Source organism: Prosopis cineraria, unplaced genomic scaffold (assembly GCF_029017545.1).
Source record: "Prosopis cineraria cultivar Desert tree isolate PC_DT_omini unplaced genomic scaffold, ASM2901754v1 PC7, whole genome shotgun sequence".
In the NCBI taxonomy this organism is placed as follows: Eukaryota; Viridiplantae; Streptophyta; class Magnoliopsida; order Fabales; family Fabaceae; genus Prosopis; species Prosopis cineraria.
This window is the reverse complement of record NW_026555338.1, coordinates 33,966,003-33,983,151: the sequence shown is the minus strand read 5'-3', so window position 1 is coordinate 33,983,151 and position 17,149 is coordinate 33,966,003. Positions and strand designations below refer to the sequence as shown.

General features: G+C 33.3%; 2 protein-coding genes across 2 annotated transcripts; both read right to left on the bottom strand.

Moving 5' to 3' along the window:
• Window positions 1-1,278: 1,278 nt before the first annotated feature.
• Window positions 1,279-6,635, bottom strand: LOC129315640 (tRNA (guanine(37)-N1)-methyltransferase 1). The gene is given in 10 exon segments (XM_054959510.1): window positions 1,279-1,532; window positions 1,663-1,775; window positions 2,300-2,411; window positions 2,868-3,010; window positions 3,559-3,629; window positions 4,142-4,308; window positions 4,616-4,735; window positions 5,276-5,374; window positions 5,628-6,010; window positions 6,013-6,635. Coding segments are annotated over 10 exon segments (1,827 nt in total). The 5' UTR covers window positions 6,488-6,635; the 3' UTR covers window positions 1,279-1,388.
• A 6,023-nt stretch (window positions 6,636-12,658) lies between these two features.
• Window positions 12,659-14,783, bottom strand: LOC129316042 (transcription factor MYB41-like). Its single transcript, XM_054960280.1, has 3 exons — window positions 14,296-14,783; window positions 14,017-14,146; window positions 12,659-13,767 (listed from the first exon to the last, which is right to left on the bottom strand). The coding sequence occupies exons 1-3, from the start codon at window positions 14,429-14,431 to the stop codon at window positions 12,996-12,998; spliced, it is 1,038 nt and encodes a 345-aa protein (XP_054816255.1). The 5' UTR covers window positions 14,432-14,783; the 3' UTR covers window positions 12,659-12,995.
• Between the last annotated feature and the right edge of the window lie 2,366 nt (window positions 14,784-17,149).

Sequence of the window (17,149 nt, the reverse complement as noted above, 5' to 3'; positions counted from 1 at the left end):
TAATTTTTGTTAATTTTTTTTATATTAACTTATATCTCACATCATATATGAACATTTTTTATCCCTCTTATTTGATAAGAATTTTTAAAAAAAATAAAAAATAAGGACCGAATTATAGGTAAATCAAAAGTTGAGGGACTGAATCGCAAGAATTATAATTGAGGGATCGAATTATAAGTGAATTAAAATTGAAAGATTAAAAATTAATTTTTCCTTCTATAAATCATAAATCATACTCCAACCAATAGTATAGCCTTTTTTCAAAACGGACATTTGGTGCCACCGGTGTTGAGTTATAAGGAGTAAGAGCAAATCCGTTGATTTCACTTTCAAGTTGCGGGCTCGAATTTCAGTTGTATAAATTTGATTTAAAAGAATATTATCAAATAGAGTTTCAAAATAATTGATAATTATATAAATTTCAAATAATTTTTCTCACAGTAAAGTGAAATCAACTCATTAAGAACGGAGTTGGACTTTAGTTACCAACAATCAATGACAACGCAAGAACTTTTTCTCCTCTAGCATATTTTGTTATTAGGCTTGTAATAAATTTTAGTTGTCTCCAAGTCTAAATGAGATTTACAAAAAGAAAAAAAGTGTTTAAGTGGCTTTTAAAGAGAAGAAGAGATATAAGAGCTATAATTAATTGTAGGGGTAACCAAACACACTTTAAAAATTCAATGACTCTACATTACTTCTCATGTCAAATGAGTTAAACTTATACAATCTTTTTTTGTGTGTGGGTTTTGCTTGTAAAGAAAATGATAACATGCAAGAATGAAATCAAGACAAGTTTTCACACAAATTAATTGTCATGAATACAAGTTTAAAAGAAAAGCCACTTCTAAAAAATCAACTTGTTAAGAGGGAGATCTCTTTAAACTTATAAACCACTCTTTACATGTAAAGCTTCCCAATATCAGACTCATTATAATGCCACCCTATCGAGAGACAAGGTCCCTGATAGTTTCACTTAACCTCCTACCGATCAAAACCCTTCATGAATAGTTCTTTCTGTCATGTCAACCTCTCAATAAAAACACTAATATCATGAGTATAAGTTCAAAAGAAGAGTCCATTTTAAAAAACTAACACATTTAGTAAGAAAGTTTTTTACACTTATAAACTCCATTCAACTAATGAAGCTTCTCAACATGGGACTCATTATATTAACAATACATGATTTTGGAACAAAATAATCCCTTAGATGGCACAAACAAATTTAAATCTACAAGCAGCCTCATGGCAGCTCTTACACTTCAAAATAGCTCGAGCTGGAAAATTGATTTTAATATCTACCACTTGATAATATTAGAACTCCAAACACACATCAGGTTTGATGGTATAAACAAGCGCAGTATGATTAAATTATAAATATACACTGATTAGGAAACTACTGCAGTAGTTGCGAATGCTACACTCTCGGGGAGGATAAATGATGCGCACAACATCCATTTTCCTGGTGCAACTAGTCGCACCCGTCGCATGTCTACATTTACTGCCACCTCCATCAGAGCAATTCTTATTCTCTGCATCACAAGGGTTTAGCAAAATGTTATACACTTAAATTGGCCTGGTAGTGGTAGCTACAGTCTACATCAATTTGTAAAGAGTCTCAGCTTCACTGCATAAAGAAACCAAATGAAATCAGCAACCTACCTCATGAAACTCAAATTCTGGATCCTGAGCTTTGGAGAATCCATAAACATGAATCTTCGGGAACTTGAGCCCTCCATCTTTGGGTCTATTTCTGTATATTCCCCGGAATGCATCTGCAATGGTTGCAAAACATCCACAAAACTCTATGAATATACATGTCAACAAAAATTGGGGCAGAAGCAAAGTATTTCCTAAAAGGAGGCATTCTATGGAACCCAGCAACCAAACTACAGACTCTCGAGAACCCCAGTCAGTGCATGCACCCACAATAAAGTGTTACTAATTTCACTTTCCAGGAATAAATTAAGACAACCTGGAACTGAAGTCACACGAATTTTACGATCCTACTTTCCCCTGCATTAGATAGGTCTTGAGGCCATGATTTCATTGGTTCTGTAGTGCATTTGAATTGGAAAGTTCAAGCGCAGCCTTGCATAATTCTAAACCAAGTCTATACACGGAAACACATAGTGTATTCTCATCTCCAGCAATTCGGCTTGACATGCATCAGCATGCAGGTATTTTGATGCCGTCGAAAAGATCAGTACATTAGACAAAAATAGACAAGGGACATATAGAACCCAAAAAAGAAAAACGGGTGACATAAATAAAGGATGATCTTGTTAGCGAAGGCAACCTAGATATTCCGCAGCATCATTCGGTAAATTCATAACCACTTGAGTGATGGCCCGAGCTTTATCACTGTTAAACAAAGATTTAATGAACCTTCTTCCGTCCATGTTAAAGACCTAAAAGAACAAATCGTAAGCTTCGTCAAAAAGAAGATGACGATGACGACGAAACTAGTTATGAGACACACTTATTAAATTGCAATTTCTCGCTCCTTGTCAGTACATAAAAGTTAAAACAAGTATATTTTAAACTTTACTAATTCACTGCAGCTTTAGAAAGTTCAACAAATATATATCACCCCGTGCACATGATGAACAAAAAAATTCGGAATACTCCTAAAATTAACCAAGATAAAATGCCTGAAGATCTGAAAATTGGACCATAGTCATCCTCAGTAGATCAGGGAATAAATGATAATTAGAGAGTATACTCTCTTTCTTTAACCTTTTCATATGTAACAGAAGATTAAATTTCTTTAACATAGAGACAAAGTGCAACTAGCTCATGTCACCTTAGACTGGAGGACTGAGGTGAACTAGATTTCCAGGGGTTTCATCAACAAGCAACCATACCTCAATCTTCCTCTCAAGTTTGTTATGCACACTATTTCTCTCCAGATATTCAACTGCATATGGATTCAAGTCATTGGCGAAAACACGCTTTACTATCTTTGCTGCAGATATAGCTATCGGACCAACTCCAGAGAAAACATCACCTGTTCATTAAGTATATGATGCAACCCTAGTAAGTAAATCATGATCTTTTTCATGAAATATAAAATGAAGATTATGCTTTATTAATTTAGAAACTGAAAATAGAGACCATAATGCATGTCAAAAGAATTCATTCAAGGAACTATTTAGGAAACTTCTGCACTGCCCATTTTATTGGATTTTCTCCCTTTTTTCCCCTGTTCAACCTCATATTCAATATCTGGAGATGTTCCAAGTCATTTCTGTAGGATAATCTGAAAACATGGATGTTCCTGATAAAGAACCAAAACTTGATCAAAAACCAGAATACAGCATCGGCACCATTTGAGATGTAATTTGTGCTGTCAAGAATCCATTCTTGTAATTTTCTGTTGTACTTAAGCAAGAATAATATACATTTCCGATTCTATCCTCACTGCCATAGTAACATAAGCACATTCTCCTCTCAATCAAAATGCAAGATATCAACGAAATCTTACAAATGCTTCAAAGCAATGCAATTCATAGCCTGATGATGAATCATAACCAATCAATCAATGGTGATACATACAAACAACATCACTGCGTGTAAAACTGCTCAGAAGCCTTTGTCTTTCGGTTGCAAGCCTTGAATTCCAATACCTGCGTAGAAGAAAATCAAGCATATAACATAGAATTCATTTCTGAAAACGGAGATCATCATTCACTGACTATCCACAGACTGATTGTGCCATGTTATATTGTATGGTGGCATCAAAAAAACATATCAGTTTGTGCTGAGCAGAAGCAACCAATAGATCATTAGTGTGAAAGCATAATTGGATCCAAGAGGCCAGAGATGTTCCACCCAACTTCAAGAGAATTTAACAAAGAAACCAATAATCATTATGAAGTATAATAGAAATTTATAAGATTGATAAAATTGCATCACCACCGATTAATGTTATAATCCACAACTTCATGAGGCAAACATGTCATCGTGAAATTTTCATAACAAAATGGTGTCATGCCATTTATGTAGATGAATTTTTCACCAAAACAAAAAACAAAAAATCAGAAGAGATAACTCACAAGTAATAGATTTTGAGCAATTCAAAACAAAAGCATTGCAAACAATTGTTTCTGCACTGACTTGTGATGGAAATAGAGCATACACTGTTGCTAGGTCAACCTGAAAGCGAATCCCATTCTCAACCACTGTGGTTACAAGTGAGTGATTTCCAGCTAAAACCTCAAGCTGCATGGTCCTATACTCGTTATGAATGGAGTCAGTCTTGTTCACAACTGTCTGTATTTTTGGCTTGTTTTTATCCAACACTACCTGTATATGAAAGTAGACAAATTGAAAATTTCTAATGCAATTTACATTACATCAAGAAATGTGCCCCATCTGTTGCACGGGGGTGATTAAATTGTTGGAAATGGTTGGATAAAATAATCATGTTGTCAATATCTAATGTATTCTACCAAAAAAACAAAAATGGAATGTAATTTGCAATGTGTTTTTCTTTTTTGGGGGGGGGGGTGGGCCGGTGATGATATTAGAATTGTGAGATTATATTTTATTGTGGAAATACAAGAACAATGAAAGCTTGGGGATAAATGTTCTAGTGCAAGCACAATAAAACCTTTGCTATAAGCTTCTTGTACGGTAAATGTTCATCTCTCAGATTCAGGTGTGCAATATGGCCAACAGTCTCAAAAGCGGAGGGAACAATCATAAACCCAGGAAGCAAGGCCTCCAATATCTGCAACAATCAAATGGACTCAGGATATCCAGCATTACTCGGATTCTGAAATCAAACAAAGAACATCAAGCAATGCCAGCATAGCATGGAGAACAAAGAACAAGGGCTTATATACTAATAAGGGACTGAAGAACAACGAATGCAATACAAGCTTCAAAGCAGCAAATGAGATATTAGTAGGATCACAGTTTGCAGAATTTATGTTATTTGCTTATGATATTCTCGTTGTCCATTTTATTCATTTTAACCTTGACCCAAAAAATCTTGATTTGGATATGATTTTGAACAATATTATCAAATAACTAATCAATCAGATATAACCACTTACGTATTTAACATTCACATGCTAATAGAACTTCAAGAGCTACCAACAAAATACAAAAAGTACAAGTACCAATAAAATAAACTGAGGGTGGAAAATGCCTTTCAGTATAAAGCAACGGAGGGACAAAGTGAGAAGGCAATATTTCCCGATGAAAAGTTTATATACTTGCACACACACATAATGAACATAATGATATATACATGGTTATGATATACCTCATTCATCTGCCAGTAATCATAAAACAGAGTCAATTGGCATTTAACAAGCTCAATGGTCAACGTTGTACTCTTTTTTCCATATTCTGCCAAGACAGCCTGCAGACAAGAGAGAATGTGTTAATATACTGCAAGAGAATATATACACCATTAGATTCCGAAAAACAGATTGAAGTTAAAAGGGAACGAATAGGAACATTGAGACTATGGAGAAGCAAAAATTTGCCCACATATTACGTAGCGATGGATCATATTATTTAAGTAACATACTTAGCATCAAGTAAACCAATGAAGAGGGCATGTAAATTTCTAATTAACTCACAGAATATCAGTGCTGAAATGAAAGAGCCACCTTTATTGCCTCAGGCAACACCTCCACGGCTTTACCCGCGTAGCTCTCATCCAAAAGCAATAACCTCGTCGATCCCCTCCATTTATTGCTTTTAAACTCTTCACCTAGTAAATTCTTCAGCTCTACACTTCCTTCCTTCTCGTCCTCAAGAACCTCCACTACGGCAAAACCATTCTTCTGAAGGTGCCTATTTCCTTCCATATTCCCCTGCTCTTTCTTCTTCTTTTTCTTCTTCGGCCTGGAGATCTTCGCAAGGTTCCGAAATTTTACGAAACCGCGAGAATTAAACGTTTTTGCCAGCTTATCCCTGTACAGCACCGGACTTAAAACGTCGCCGTCGCCCTCTGCTTTCCCGTAAATTCGACGATGCAAGGAGACAAGACTCCTTCTTCACCATCACTATGGCCGCTATTTGGGCATTCCAATAGCTCCACAATCTCGGGATCGACGTCATCACCAGGGACTCGAACGATGTTGCGAATACGAGGCCAATTCAAAAGGTGACCTCGGAGTCTGCTTTCGAGAGTAAAACAGTCTTTAGAAGGAACGCGAAGCGCTGCGATATCGAAGACCCTGGTGAAGCTTTCTTCATCAAGGAAATCATCGCCATCCTCTAGCACTGAGTTTTTGGTGACGAGAAATTGAGATGGCTTTGTTCCTTTGTGAAGTGAAGGCCCATAGGAGACTAGAGTAGAGTCTGGGAAATGGGATAGACAGGAGCAGCCGGAACTGGTATTGGCTACGGGGGAGGACAAATGAGACATAGATAATGAAGAGATGAAAGACTTGTCAATGAAGAGAAATTTTGGGCAGATTGATAACAGAGGGAGACAATGAGATTTAAGAAATAACTTGTTCATCGTGCGATGAGGAGGCTGAAGGGGAGAGAGTTAGGCACAGCAATGGGAGAGAAGATAATGGAAATTAGCAAGTATTGAGGGGTGGAGAAAGAGGAAGACGAAGCTCAAGTTGCTTGTTCGCTATTGCTATTGCTGCTGTGGATCTGTGGTTTACGAAGGGTTTCTCAGTTAACTATTCATTTAAAAAAAATATATTTATTAAAACATACTCCCTCCATTTTCACATACAAAAAAATAATTAATTCATGTTGTTAAATATAATAATTACTGTTTGAAATTAAAATATTTAAAGTAAATTATCTTATAATTAACAAAATAAATTTGGTTAGTGAAAATAAGCACTAGTAATTTGAGAATAATATAATAAAAATTTCTTGAAATTTATAACTTTGTTTATAAATAAAAATAAAGCGGCACATAGTAATTTATCTTATATTTAAATTTGCAAACATATGAAGTAATAATATATTTCTGCTGAAAAAAATTGTATTTACATCTAAAAATGTGAACAAATTGAATACAATTTTTTTCATTATTTTATCCGTTTTTAGCTAAATTATTTAATCCATGATAGGATTTTTTCCATAGGCGGATATTAAATTGAGGTTTGGAGTCTTTGGTACAGTCAGATCTTTAAGATGCAATTTTGATCTGGTTAGTGACTTTGTTCAAACTTGTAGTATAATTTTTTAACTTAAAAAGATGAAAAATAGTAAAAAAATAAATAAGATTTAGAATTCTGAATTCGTTCAATTTTGTTGTTGCTGGTGCTATTTTAAGTCCAATGAAGAGGCCATGTGTTTGGGTTACCCTCATAGTAAACGGACTGCTGTGTAATGAGCAGAATAACAAGTGCATTTGAATCATACTATATTGATTCATTCTTCATGACTCGAACACTTGCTAGATTTTTGGACTATAATTCAAGCTATTAAATTAATCTGAGGCTTAGTGTGTTTTGCCCATACATAAGATTAACTTGAACAACGCCCAGGGTCGTCACTACTCACTAGTAGTTAAAAAGACAAAAGAATTCTGAGAACATGAAGGGATGATAGAATATATTAATTAAAGAACTGTTGTTTTGTGACCTGGCTTTATCCCCCAAGCAACTAGTTATCTTTATCTGAATAAATACTTGCCAGAAAGTAAATCTGACCGCGGTGTTAAGTTTACAAGATGATCTTGTATATATTATCATTAATTCCTGCACAATGAACAGACTCTGCATAATCGTCTCACGTCAGGTCTTTATACGAGTTTTATATAATTAATTGTCTTCCTGGTCTAAAACACTGCTTAATACCTCAACTGGTTCAATAGTATCTCTCATTGATATGAGATTAAGACACTAGCTTTTATCTTCTTTATTATCAAATATTAAAATTAAATCTCTATTTGTAAGTTCAAAATATAATATATGGATAATGGTTGATGCCAACAGAATTTTCTCTTAAAAAAAATGAAATCCTATTTAGAGAGAGGGGCATGTCTCTCAAACATTGTCAAGAATACACTGCAGGTGGGTAGTATTATTTAATTTGTAATTGTCCCTTGTCCAAAAAAAAGAAGAAGAAGAAGTTCGTGACTCAAACTTTTAGTCGATTCTTTTTAGGTGTGTAAAGCTTGGATAGCATAATCTTTTTTAGAAGAATGAACAAACACACAGAAAAACAAAAAGAGAATTACAGTTAGGTCATACAGGAAAATGAACACACAGGAAAGAGAACAAAAGAAAAATATTGCACCTATGCAAACCTCACCAAATTGATGCATGCATGTCTTGAATTGAATCGTTAATAAAGATGTAAGCTAATAATTCGAATTAAATCGTAAATGTTTAAGTTTAAAACATTTTAATCTTAACTATACTGCTTAGGTCAGTATAATAAAAACAACATGACTAAAAAAAAATCAAATTATGCTTATATATATAAACTAGTAGTTTGGCACCAACTTTTTTTAAAAAAATCATGCCATTCATAAATATGGCTTTCCTCAAACTGCATATACAAATTACATGGCCCATATTTTAGTTATTTAATATCTTTTTTTAAAAGAGAATGATAATTAAAATTTCTTTGAAATATATAAATGATAATTTGATCCCTTAAAATGCTATAATTATATTGAAATCTCTAGGGACTTTGTTGTCATAAATGAATTTATATAAATAATCAAATTACCCTAGCTGAAAATAAAATGATCACAAATTTTGTTTAAATAATTACAACTTTTCTTCTTATAATCACAACAATAAATTACAAGTTCACATGTCAAATTCATAATATTGCCACAAATTTGGAAACAACAAGTAATAGTTACAAATTTTGTTTAAATAATTACAACTTTTCTTCCTATATTTACAACAATACAACAGTAAATCACAAGTTCTCGTATCAAATTCATAATATTGCTACAAATGTTGAAAATAATAAGTAATAATCACAAATCTTGTTTAAATAATTACAATTTTTCTTTCTATATTTTCAAAAATGCAACAGTAAATTACAAGTTTACATGTCAAATTCTTGATATTACTACACGTGTTGAAAATAACAAGTAATAATTATAAATTTTATTTAAATAATCACAACTTTTCTTTTTATATTCGTAATAATGTAACAATAAATCACAAGTTTGCATGTCAAATTTCTGATATTGTTATAAGTGTTGGAAATAACAAGTAATTATCATAAGTTTTACTAAATAATCATAATTTCTCTTTTTATATTTGCAATGATACAACAGTAAATTATAAATTTTTATATTAAATTTCTGATATTTTTACAAGTGTTGGAAATAACAAGTAACTATTACAAGTTTTACTTAAATAATTATAATTTTTTTCTTATATTCATAACAATATAACAATAAATTACAACTTTACATGTAAAATTCATGATATTGCTATAAAGATAATTTAATCATTTATATAAATTTATTAATAACATAAAATTTTTTTAAAAAATTTAGTAAAATTATAACATTTTGAAAAACTAAATTATCATATAAATATAAATATATATATATATATATATATTTAGATAAATTTTATTGTCATTTTTCCTTATCTTCAACACTTCAATCTTTGTGTGAAATTGAACAATTTAACAATGAGTCGCGCGGGGGAGGGGAAGAAAAAGGAAAACGGAAAAAGTAAATACACAGCGCAATAAAACACAAAGCGCCAGTGAAGCAGAGGGAAAATTTTAACTGAGGACTAGGAATATGAATTATCAACGAGTTTCAAAATCTCCAGATCAGTTTAAGAGAATTAAAATAAAAATAATTTTAATAGTAAAAAAATAAAATACCTTTCACTTATTAATTTTATCTAAAATATATAATTATTAGTTCTTAATTTTTTTATTTTACTTATTAATTTACTAATATGAGTTATAAATCACATGACTCAATTTGTTAATAATCATACAAGACTTATTAATCATTAATTACGAGTAATAACATCAATTATTAATTTACTAACTTTATTTTTTAAGTTACTAACACCAATTATAAATTATTAATGAGTTTAGTAACTTATAATGAATGTTATTAAATTAACAAATAAAATTAGTAAATTAATAACTGATATTGGTACTTGTGTGAAAAATTGATGTAATTTATAATTCATAAGGGAAGTAAAAAAATTAACAATTATTAATTTTACATATCAAACAAAATTAATAAGTGAAGAGTATTTTAATTTTTTATTATTAAATTATTTTACTTTAATCCTCCTGAATTGAAATTTCAAATTTTTGATATCTACTAATAATTAAGTTTTATTCTTGGTATTTAGTTGAATCTTTTTTTAACTAAATAACCACACACGTGCCGAAGCACGACCTATTACCCCACATGGTGCAAAAATTATTTGGTATGTTTGTTTGGTTAGCTCAACTTTCTGTATAAGGAAGGAAAGGTAAAAGAAAAATGATAGTAAATTTTTTAATTATATAAATTATAATTGATTTTCTTAAATATCATAATTTTATTGAAATTTTTAAATTTTTTTTATTATTAATAAATTTATAGAAATGACTAAATTACTCTTGTTGAAAGTAAAATGATTCACAAATTTTATTTAAATAATCACAATTTTTATTCTTATATTGCAACAATATAACAACAAATTACAATTTTACATGTTAAATTTTTAATTTTTATTGCATTATTTTGAATATAAGAAGAAAAATAATTATTTAAATAAAATTTAAGAATCATTTTATTTTTAATAAGAATAATTTAATTATTTATATAAATTCATTAATAACAAAAAATTTTCTCAAAATTTCATTATATTTTAGAGAGAGTTTATTATTATTTTTTTAAAGATAAATACAAATGTAATCAAAATGGCACATGATCATGAATCATGAAGCTGATTAAGTGTGAGAATCTCCCTTTGTAATCTTTCTTTTTCCCCCTAAAGAACATAAAAAGATGGAAGGCACGCATAGGAGACAAAGCCCTAACCTAAAAACTATGGCCCTGTTTGGTATGTAGATCTTAATTTAGAGAAATTGAGATTGGGACTGAGATTGAGAATGACAGTGAAAATGAGGTTTTAAAATTATGTTTGATATGAGGTAATACTTGTAGAAAATACTTATCTTTATTCTATTATATAATTAAACATAAATTATGAAAAGACTATAATACTCCTTAATTTTTTTTAAAAAAAATGCAACCCTAACTCTAATGAACCCTTCTCCACCTTCTCCCAAACTGTGAGCACAACAATGCCAAGAGGCCATTGCCTTTGCTCTCTGACCAAGCTCCACACATGACGGCTTTAACTGTCTAGTTCAATCCACGATAAGCGATCTATTTTCTCACTCTTTGTGTTGCTTCAATCCACTGCAATTTGGAAAAATAGTAGCAAATGGAAGGAAGTGAGATGCGATCTGGAGGGAGAGAGATGACTTGCAACAGAGATGGCGATAGGAATGACTTGCAATGGAGATGGTGATGGGAACAACTTCTGATAAAGATGGCAACGATGACAAAGACAACTTGGGACGAAGAATGCGACTAAAATGACTTGTGATGGAGACAGCCACAGGAACAACTTGCAACAGAAACGGCAAGTGGAACGACTTGCGATGAACAACTTGTGACGGAGATAAAGAAGCGAAGGGTGGCCAGAGATGACAGAGGGAAGAGAATGGAAGGGCATTTTTGTCTAAACAATATCAATCACATGCTTAATTTTGGTGGGACTAAGCAATACCATGGGGGTAGTGGGTTTCAATAGTCCCACCTAAGTGAGATTAAGCAATCTCAAGTATTAAAGAATGCTTTCTATCAAACATGTTAAAAGTGAGATTACTCTAACTCAATTCATGTCTTTGCCCATCAATATTGTGCACGAAACAGGGCCTATGGTTCTGGCAGGCCATTGCTGGAAAAGCAGAAGCAAGTCAAAAGGTTTGACCCAACGCAGACAGGTAGAGACGTAGACGGAACCTCCATCTCCATGCATGTACCCTTAATCAACTCAAACTTGTTAGGTTCTCTGTCACTGTTCCGTTCAACACAATCTCTAGCTGCTTTTCAACCCTCTCCTGGTCTTCTTTCCGTTCTCATCTTCTATTCAATCACCCTCTTTTCTTTTATTCAAATTTGAAACATCACATGAAGACGATCGAGAGCGTAACATCATGTCATTTCTCGACTTTTGTAGTATTAAATATTCCAACTGTGAATATCTGGCCCCTCGAAAGCAATAAGTAACTTTTTTTTTGCTTTCTTATTTTTATCAATTCCATTGATATCAATAAAAAAATTTAAAAAAGTGTATAAAATTTTAAATATTTTTATATAATAAATAAAAAAAGTAATGTTATATTATTTTTTTCTTTCTTAAAGGTAATTTTAAAAATATTTTTAAAATATTACCTAACAAATCACATTATAATTTATAAATAAAATTAAATTGACATTCTAAAATGTGTTTTATATTCGAAGCCTTAACGTTAGAAGCACAGTAAGTTCTTTTCACCTTAAATAGAATAAGTCCTTCTGATTCTTCTAGTGCTTCCGTCCCGTAAATGCACGAACTGGTGTCTTACGTCAACCTTGTTCTCTATTTTGTAGAATTTCGATAATTCTAACGCTTTCATGAATAATGACTAGCTTCTCTCAGAAATTGAATGCCAGTCGCGAGGACAAAATATGAAGCGTTATTCTTGAGTAAACAATGTCCAAGTACTATTCATTTACTAAATTTCGTCCAAATGACTCCTATATGTTTTGCAATAATACTAAGTTCCTGCACTATTGATCCAAGATCTCCAAATTAAAGCAAATAATTAAATTAGATAAATGGAAAAAAAAGGTTAAAATAATGGATGAACGTACAACGATCAAGTAAGCAGTAAACTGATTCATATGTCAGAACCAAATTCTGAAACCCAAACAAATAAATCTTCAGCTGCACCGACAAATCTGCCTAGCGTAGCACAATTTGCACTCCAGTTCACTCTCTCGCATCACAAAGTCACAAAAGTCCAGAGCCATCAATATTTAAGCCGTTTGAGATGTTATACACCAACATGTTGCTGCAGTAAGTGTCCCTTTCCTCTTCAGTGGCACCGTTGACAAATGTTATAGAAGATGCGGACGAGTTCAAAGTGCTCGGACTAGCGGAAGATGAAGGTGTCGAGTACGATATCAAAGACCCTAAATTGAAATTCGGCTCGCCCCTCTTGTTATGTGCAATCTGATTTTCCACAAGACTGGTAGAGTAAGGACCTCCTTCTTGCTGCCCCACATTTGGCAGGCTATTTTGGTAGCTGAAATTAGCGGTACCTGGAGAGATCATTTGATCCAGTTTTGCTTTCATGAGTTGATGAGGTTCCAGACGTAAAGGCTGAGAAGCAGCACAGGATTGGTTGTCTTGGAGAGGGAAGGTTTGGATTGAGTTATTAAGCTGCTGGCTTTGCTGGAAACTTTGATTTACAGCATCTGGGTTCTGAGATGGTGGTGGTGGTGGTGGTGGTGGTGGTGATAAGAAAGCTGTGAGCAAACTCAAGAGGCTTGGATTTAATGTGTTATTTCCCATTCCATAGAGAGGATCGGGATAGTTAACATGAGGTGAGTTGTGGAGAGAAGAGTTGAGAATGGAGGAGAGTTGTTGAAAATCCAAGCACGGTGTGTGAGTCACTGGATCGATCCCCATCTTCAGTAGCTTCTTCTTGATATGGGTGTTCCAATAATTCTTGATCTCATTATCCGTTCTTCCCGGCAAGCTAGCGGCAATGGTGGACCACCTAATAAGAAAGGTATACATTCCATTTAGATCATATCTCTAATTTTATTTGCACCGTACAATGAAATAACAGTTTGATGTTATGTGGATCATTGGCTTTGCATGGTGTTGGCAGCTCTATATATTAACCATCAAATTAATCTGCAGAATCAGAAATCTTGTAATTGTATGTTTTTCATGCAATTCTATGGCTTTGATGCACAAACAAAATGAGGGACAATAAGCAAATTTAAAGAAAAAGAGAACTCACTTGTTGCCCAGAACACTGTGTAACTGGATGATGGTTTCTTCTTCCCCGAAAGAGAATCTACCTCTCTTAATGTCTGGCCTCAAGTAATTTGTCCAGCGCAGACGGCAACTCTTTCCACATCTCTTGAGTCCTATAATGGAAAAAAGAACAATTCGATTATCAGAATTATGAATAGCTTGTGTTATAATCCGGGTCTTGTGTCTGGAAAATCAAGGGTAAATGTCGTTAAGAGATTAGTACGCTTGAATGGAAATTAGGGGGCAGAGAGAAGTAGTTTACCAGCATTCTTGGGAAGAGTACGCCATTTTCCGTGTCCATGTTCATGAATGTAATCGATGAGCTTCTGATCTTCTTCAGGGGTCCACGGGCCTTTCTTCAATCCGTTCTTTTGATCGTCGGAAGCAGGCTTCGTCATTTTGATCAAGTTTCAGAAATCTTTGATCTCGTCAGAGAGAGAGAGTATACTGCGATATATAGCTCTATTATTGGAAAGCGAGAGTGGCTAGCTAGCTGTAGGAAGGTGAAAGAGGTGCATATATATATACATACAAGGCGAGAGGTGATGAGAAATGGCGATGGAAGAGAATTGGATCCAAGTCAATGGGATTTGGTGCCGCCCTTTGTTCATTACTCAGGAGACGTGTCTGATCATTGTGAAGACGCTAATCGCTATACATGCATATATACTACAATAATTAACCTCTTGAACTTTTCTTACTAGATATCTTATCTGCTATATATCTCAATCACACTTCATACACATGTCCATGGGATTCTATAATCTCCATTAATTGCTTTAAAAATTTATCCAATAATTAATGACCAAAATATTTACGTAGAATAATATAATTCATCTAACCCTGTGTATATAGTCTCTGGTAAAAGAAATAACTATGTATAAAGTCACTTAGTTGGAAGATATTCAATATTTACCCTCAATATCTTGAGGAAGATAATTTTTATTGTTGGTGGGGATATTTATCAAAAAAAATATAATTCACTTGACCAATGGAAATTTTTGTGGTTGGGATTTTTTTTCCCCTGAGAGGTGCTTGGTTGAAATATCAACAGTAAAAAGGTCAGGCAAAAATGTTGGCATGTTGCTCATGCCAAGACGGTTGGGGAGAAAAAACTGTAGTGCATGTAAAGACTTCCATATCTAAAAGCGAATATAAAAATCAGAAATTGAAAATGTCGGAAACACCGAGTCAAATGTAAGGATTCACGAGGAGGGCAGATTAGTAATTTCGTCACTTTCTTTGCCTAACAAGGCTGATAAATTTGGATCACTCGAATTTTATATATGAGCTGCATGTATATAATTGTCTATTTGTGTATCTTTCCGCATCTCCTCCTCATGGTGTGAGGGAACAAACTTCTTCATTTTCCACAAAGCAGAGAAGATTTCTTATTATTTTATAGAAATTAAGCAAATGTTCATGACATACTATACATCTAAAACAATTTTAATTAATTATAAACACGCGCGTATATATGTTTATATCAAATTCAAAGCATTCAATTGCTGAAAATATCAATTATTCGGAATGCAGAATTGGCACCCCTAGCTAATCTAGCGCATATCTGTCACAACTAGCCACATCCGTATGGCCATGCATAGTGCAGAATTAGAAACCATATGATGAGCGTCGTGACGGTCTTTTGCCAATAAAAGGTCGACACGTAATTTGACGAGCGATGCTACCGTGGACCGTGCTACAGTGAACACCACCAGTAATCCATACGGGTGGGAGCCAAACCGAGCCACGAGGAGGGATGCAGATAAATAAATGACGCGTCACCGAACTACGAACCTACGGGTCCAGCTGTTATACTGTAAAACGACTTTAGGATTTTACTGTTTGTAGGCTTCAGAAGCCTTACCCTCTGCAGTCTCTAATTCAAAGACCAATCCTTCATGTCAAAAAAAAAAAAAAACAAGAAGAAGAAGAAGACCACACCACACGTTTGTAGGTTACTCCACTTGATATGTGTTTTTAGAAAATTCAAAGAATCATTTCTTAATTTATTTTTGGCTATTACACTTACTCCAATAACTTCAAAACGTTTATTAATCTTTAGGGAAATTTTAGTTTGAGATGTAATGTAACGTATGAAAGTCTGAACGATGAGTGAAAGGATGCGTAGACAAAAATTTCCACCGCTGGTTTTTGACGGATTTAGGGATTAATCGCTTTCTGCTAAGTAAAATGACATGTATATTACCAATTTAATTACAATGTACTTCTTGTGGAAACTGGGCACCCTCTTTTTGAATTGTGGAAGAAAATGTTAAAGAATTGCACGGCTTCGTTAGAAATCAGCACGCAGAAAATAAATTTAATATCTATAAAGATACGTACGTTATGTGGTGAAAAATAGTTTAATTAATGTGACGGACAACATCTTTAGGTTTGACTCGAAAAATGCCATGTGATGGTTTGCCAGGGCATTAAATTCTCGTTGTCCATGTCGTTGAATATATGCAACAAAGTTGTCTTCGCCCTGTTATGCGCTTGAAACTTGAAATGGCTTGATTGACACATGATTGGCGTCCTCGGTTACTGCTTCATCAGTAGGTCATGTACCAGATTTCACTTTTTCAAAGGCCTGAGAAATTCAACGTTTCTAAAATAAGATTTGACATTAAATTTAAGAGCTGTGGATGGGGAAAAAGTAAAATCAAACGCTTTAGGGATCAGTTTTCAGCAATTCAAAACCTGCATCGAATATGAATGAGTTGATCATTAATTCTGAATATTTGATGATTTGTCAATGAATAAAGGGAAAAAAATGATTGAGGATCTTTTGAGTTTTATATTATATTATATTGTAACGTGATTTGTCGAATACTACTTGAATTGAAAAGAAATAATATAAATAAAACTGTGAATGAAAAGAAGACGTATCTTTTATTCTACAAATTTTTAATATTCGGACTGCGATGAAATTCAAATGATTTGCTGTCCATGAAATTGCAGAGGGCAATCAGTCACTCTCCCATTTAGTCAGCTCGCTAATAGTATTATTGCTAGATGCCAGTGTGGCCGCGCAATATTATAATCTTTTCACTTTGATAGATTTGAGACTCGTTCATATATGATATATACGCCCTTCTAATTATTTTCTCAAA

Coding starts and splice junctions, on each gene's coding strand:
- LOC129316042 (XM_054960280.1), bottom strand. CDS start 14,431: ATGACGAAGCCTGCTTCCGACGATCAAAAGAACGGATTGAAGAAAGGC. Junction 14,147..14,295: donor TACTCTTCCCAAGAATGCTG/GTAAACTACTTC, acceptor TTTCCATTATAG/GACTCAAGAGATGTGGAAAG. Junction 13,768..14,016: donor CACAGTGTTCTGGGCAACAA/GTGAGTTCTCTT, acceptor CTTTCTTATTAG/GTGGTCCACCATTGCCGCTA.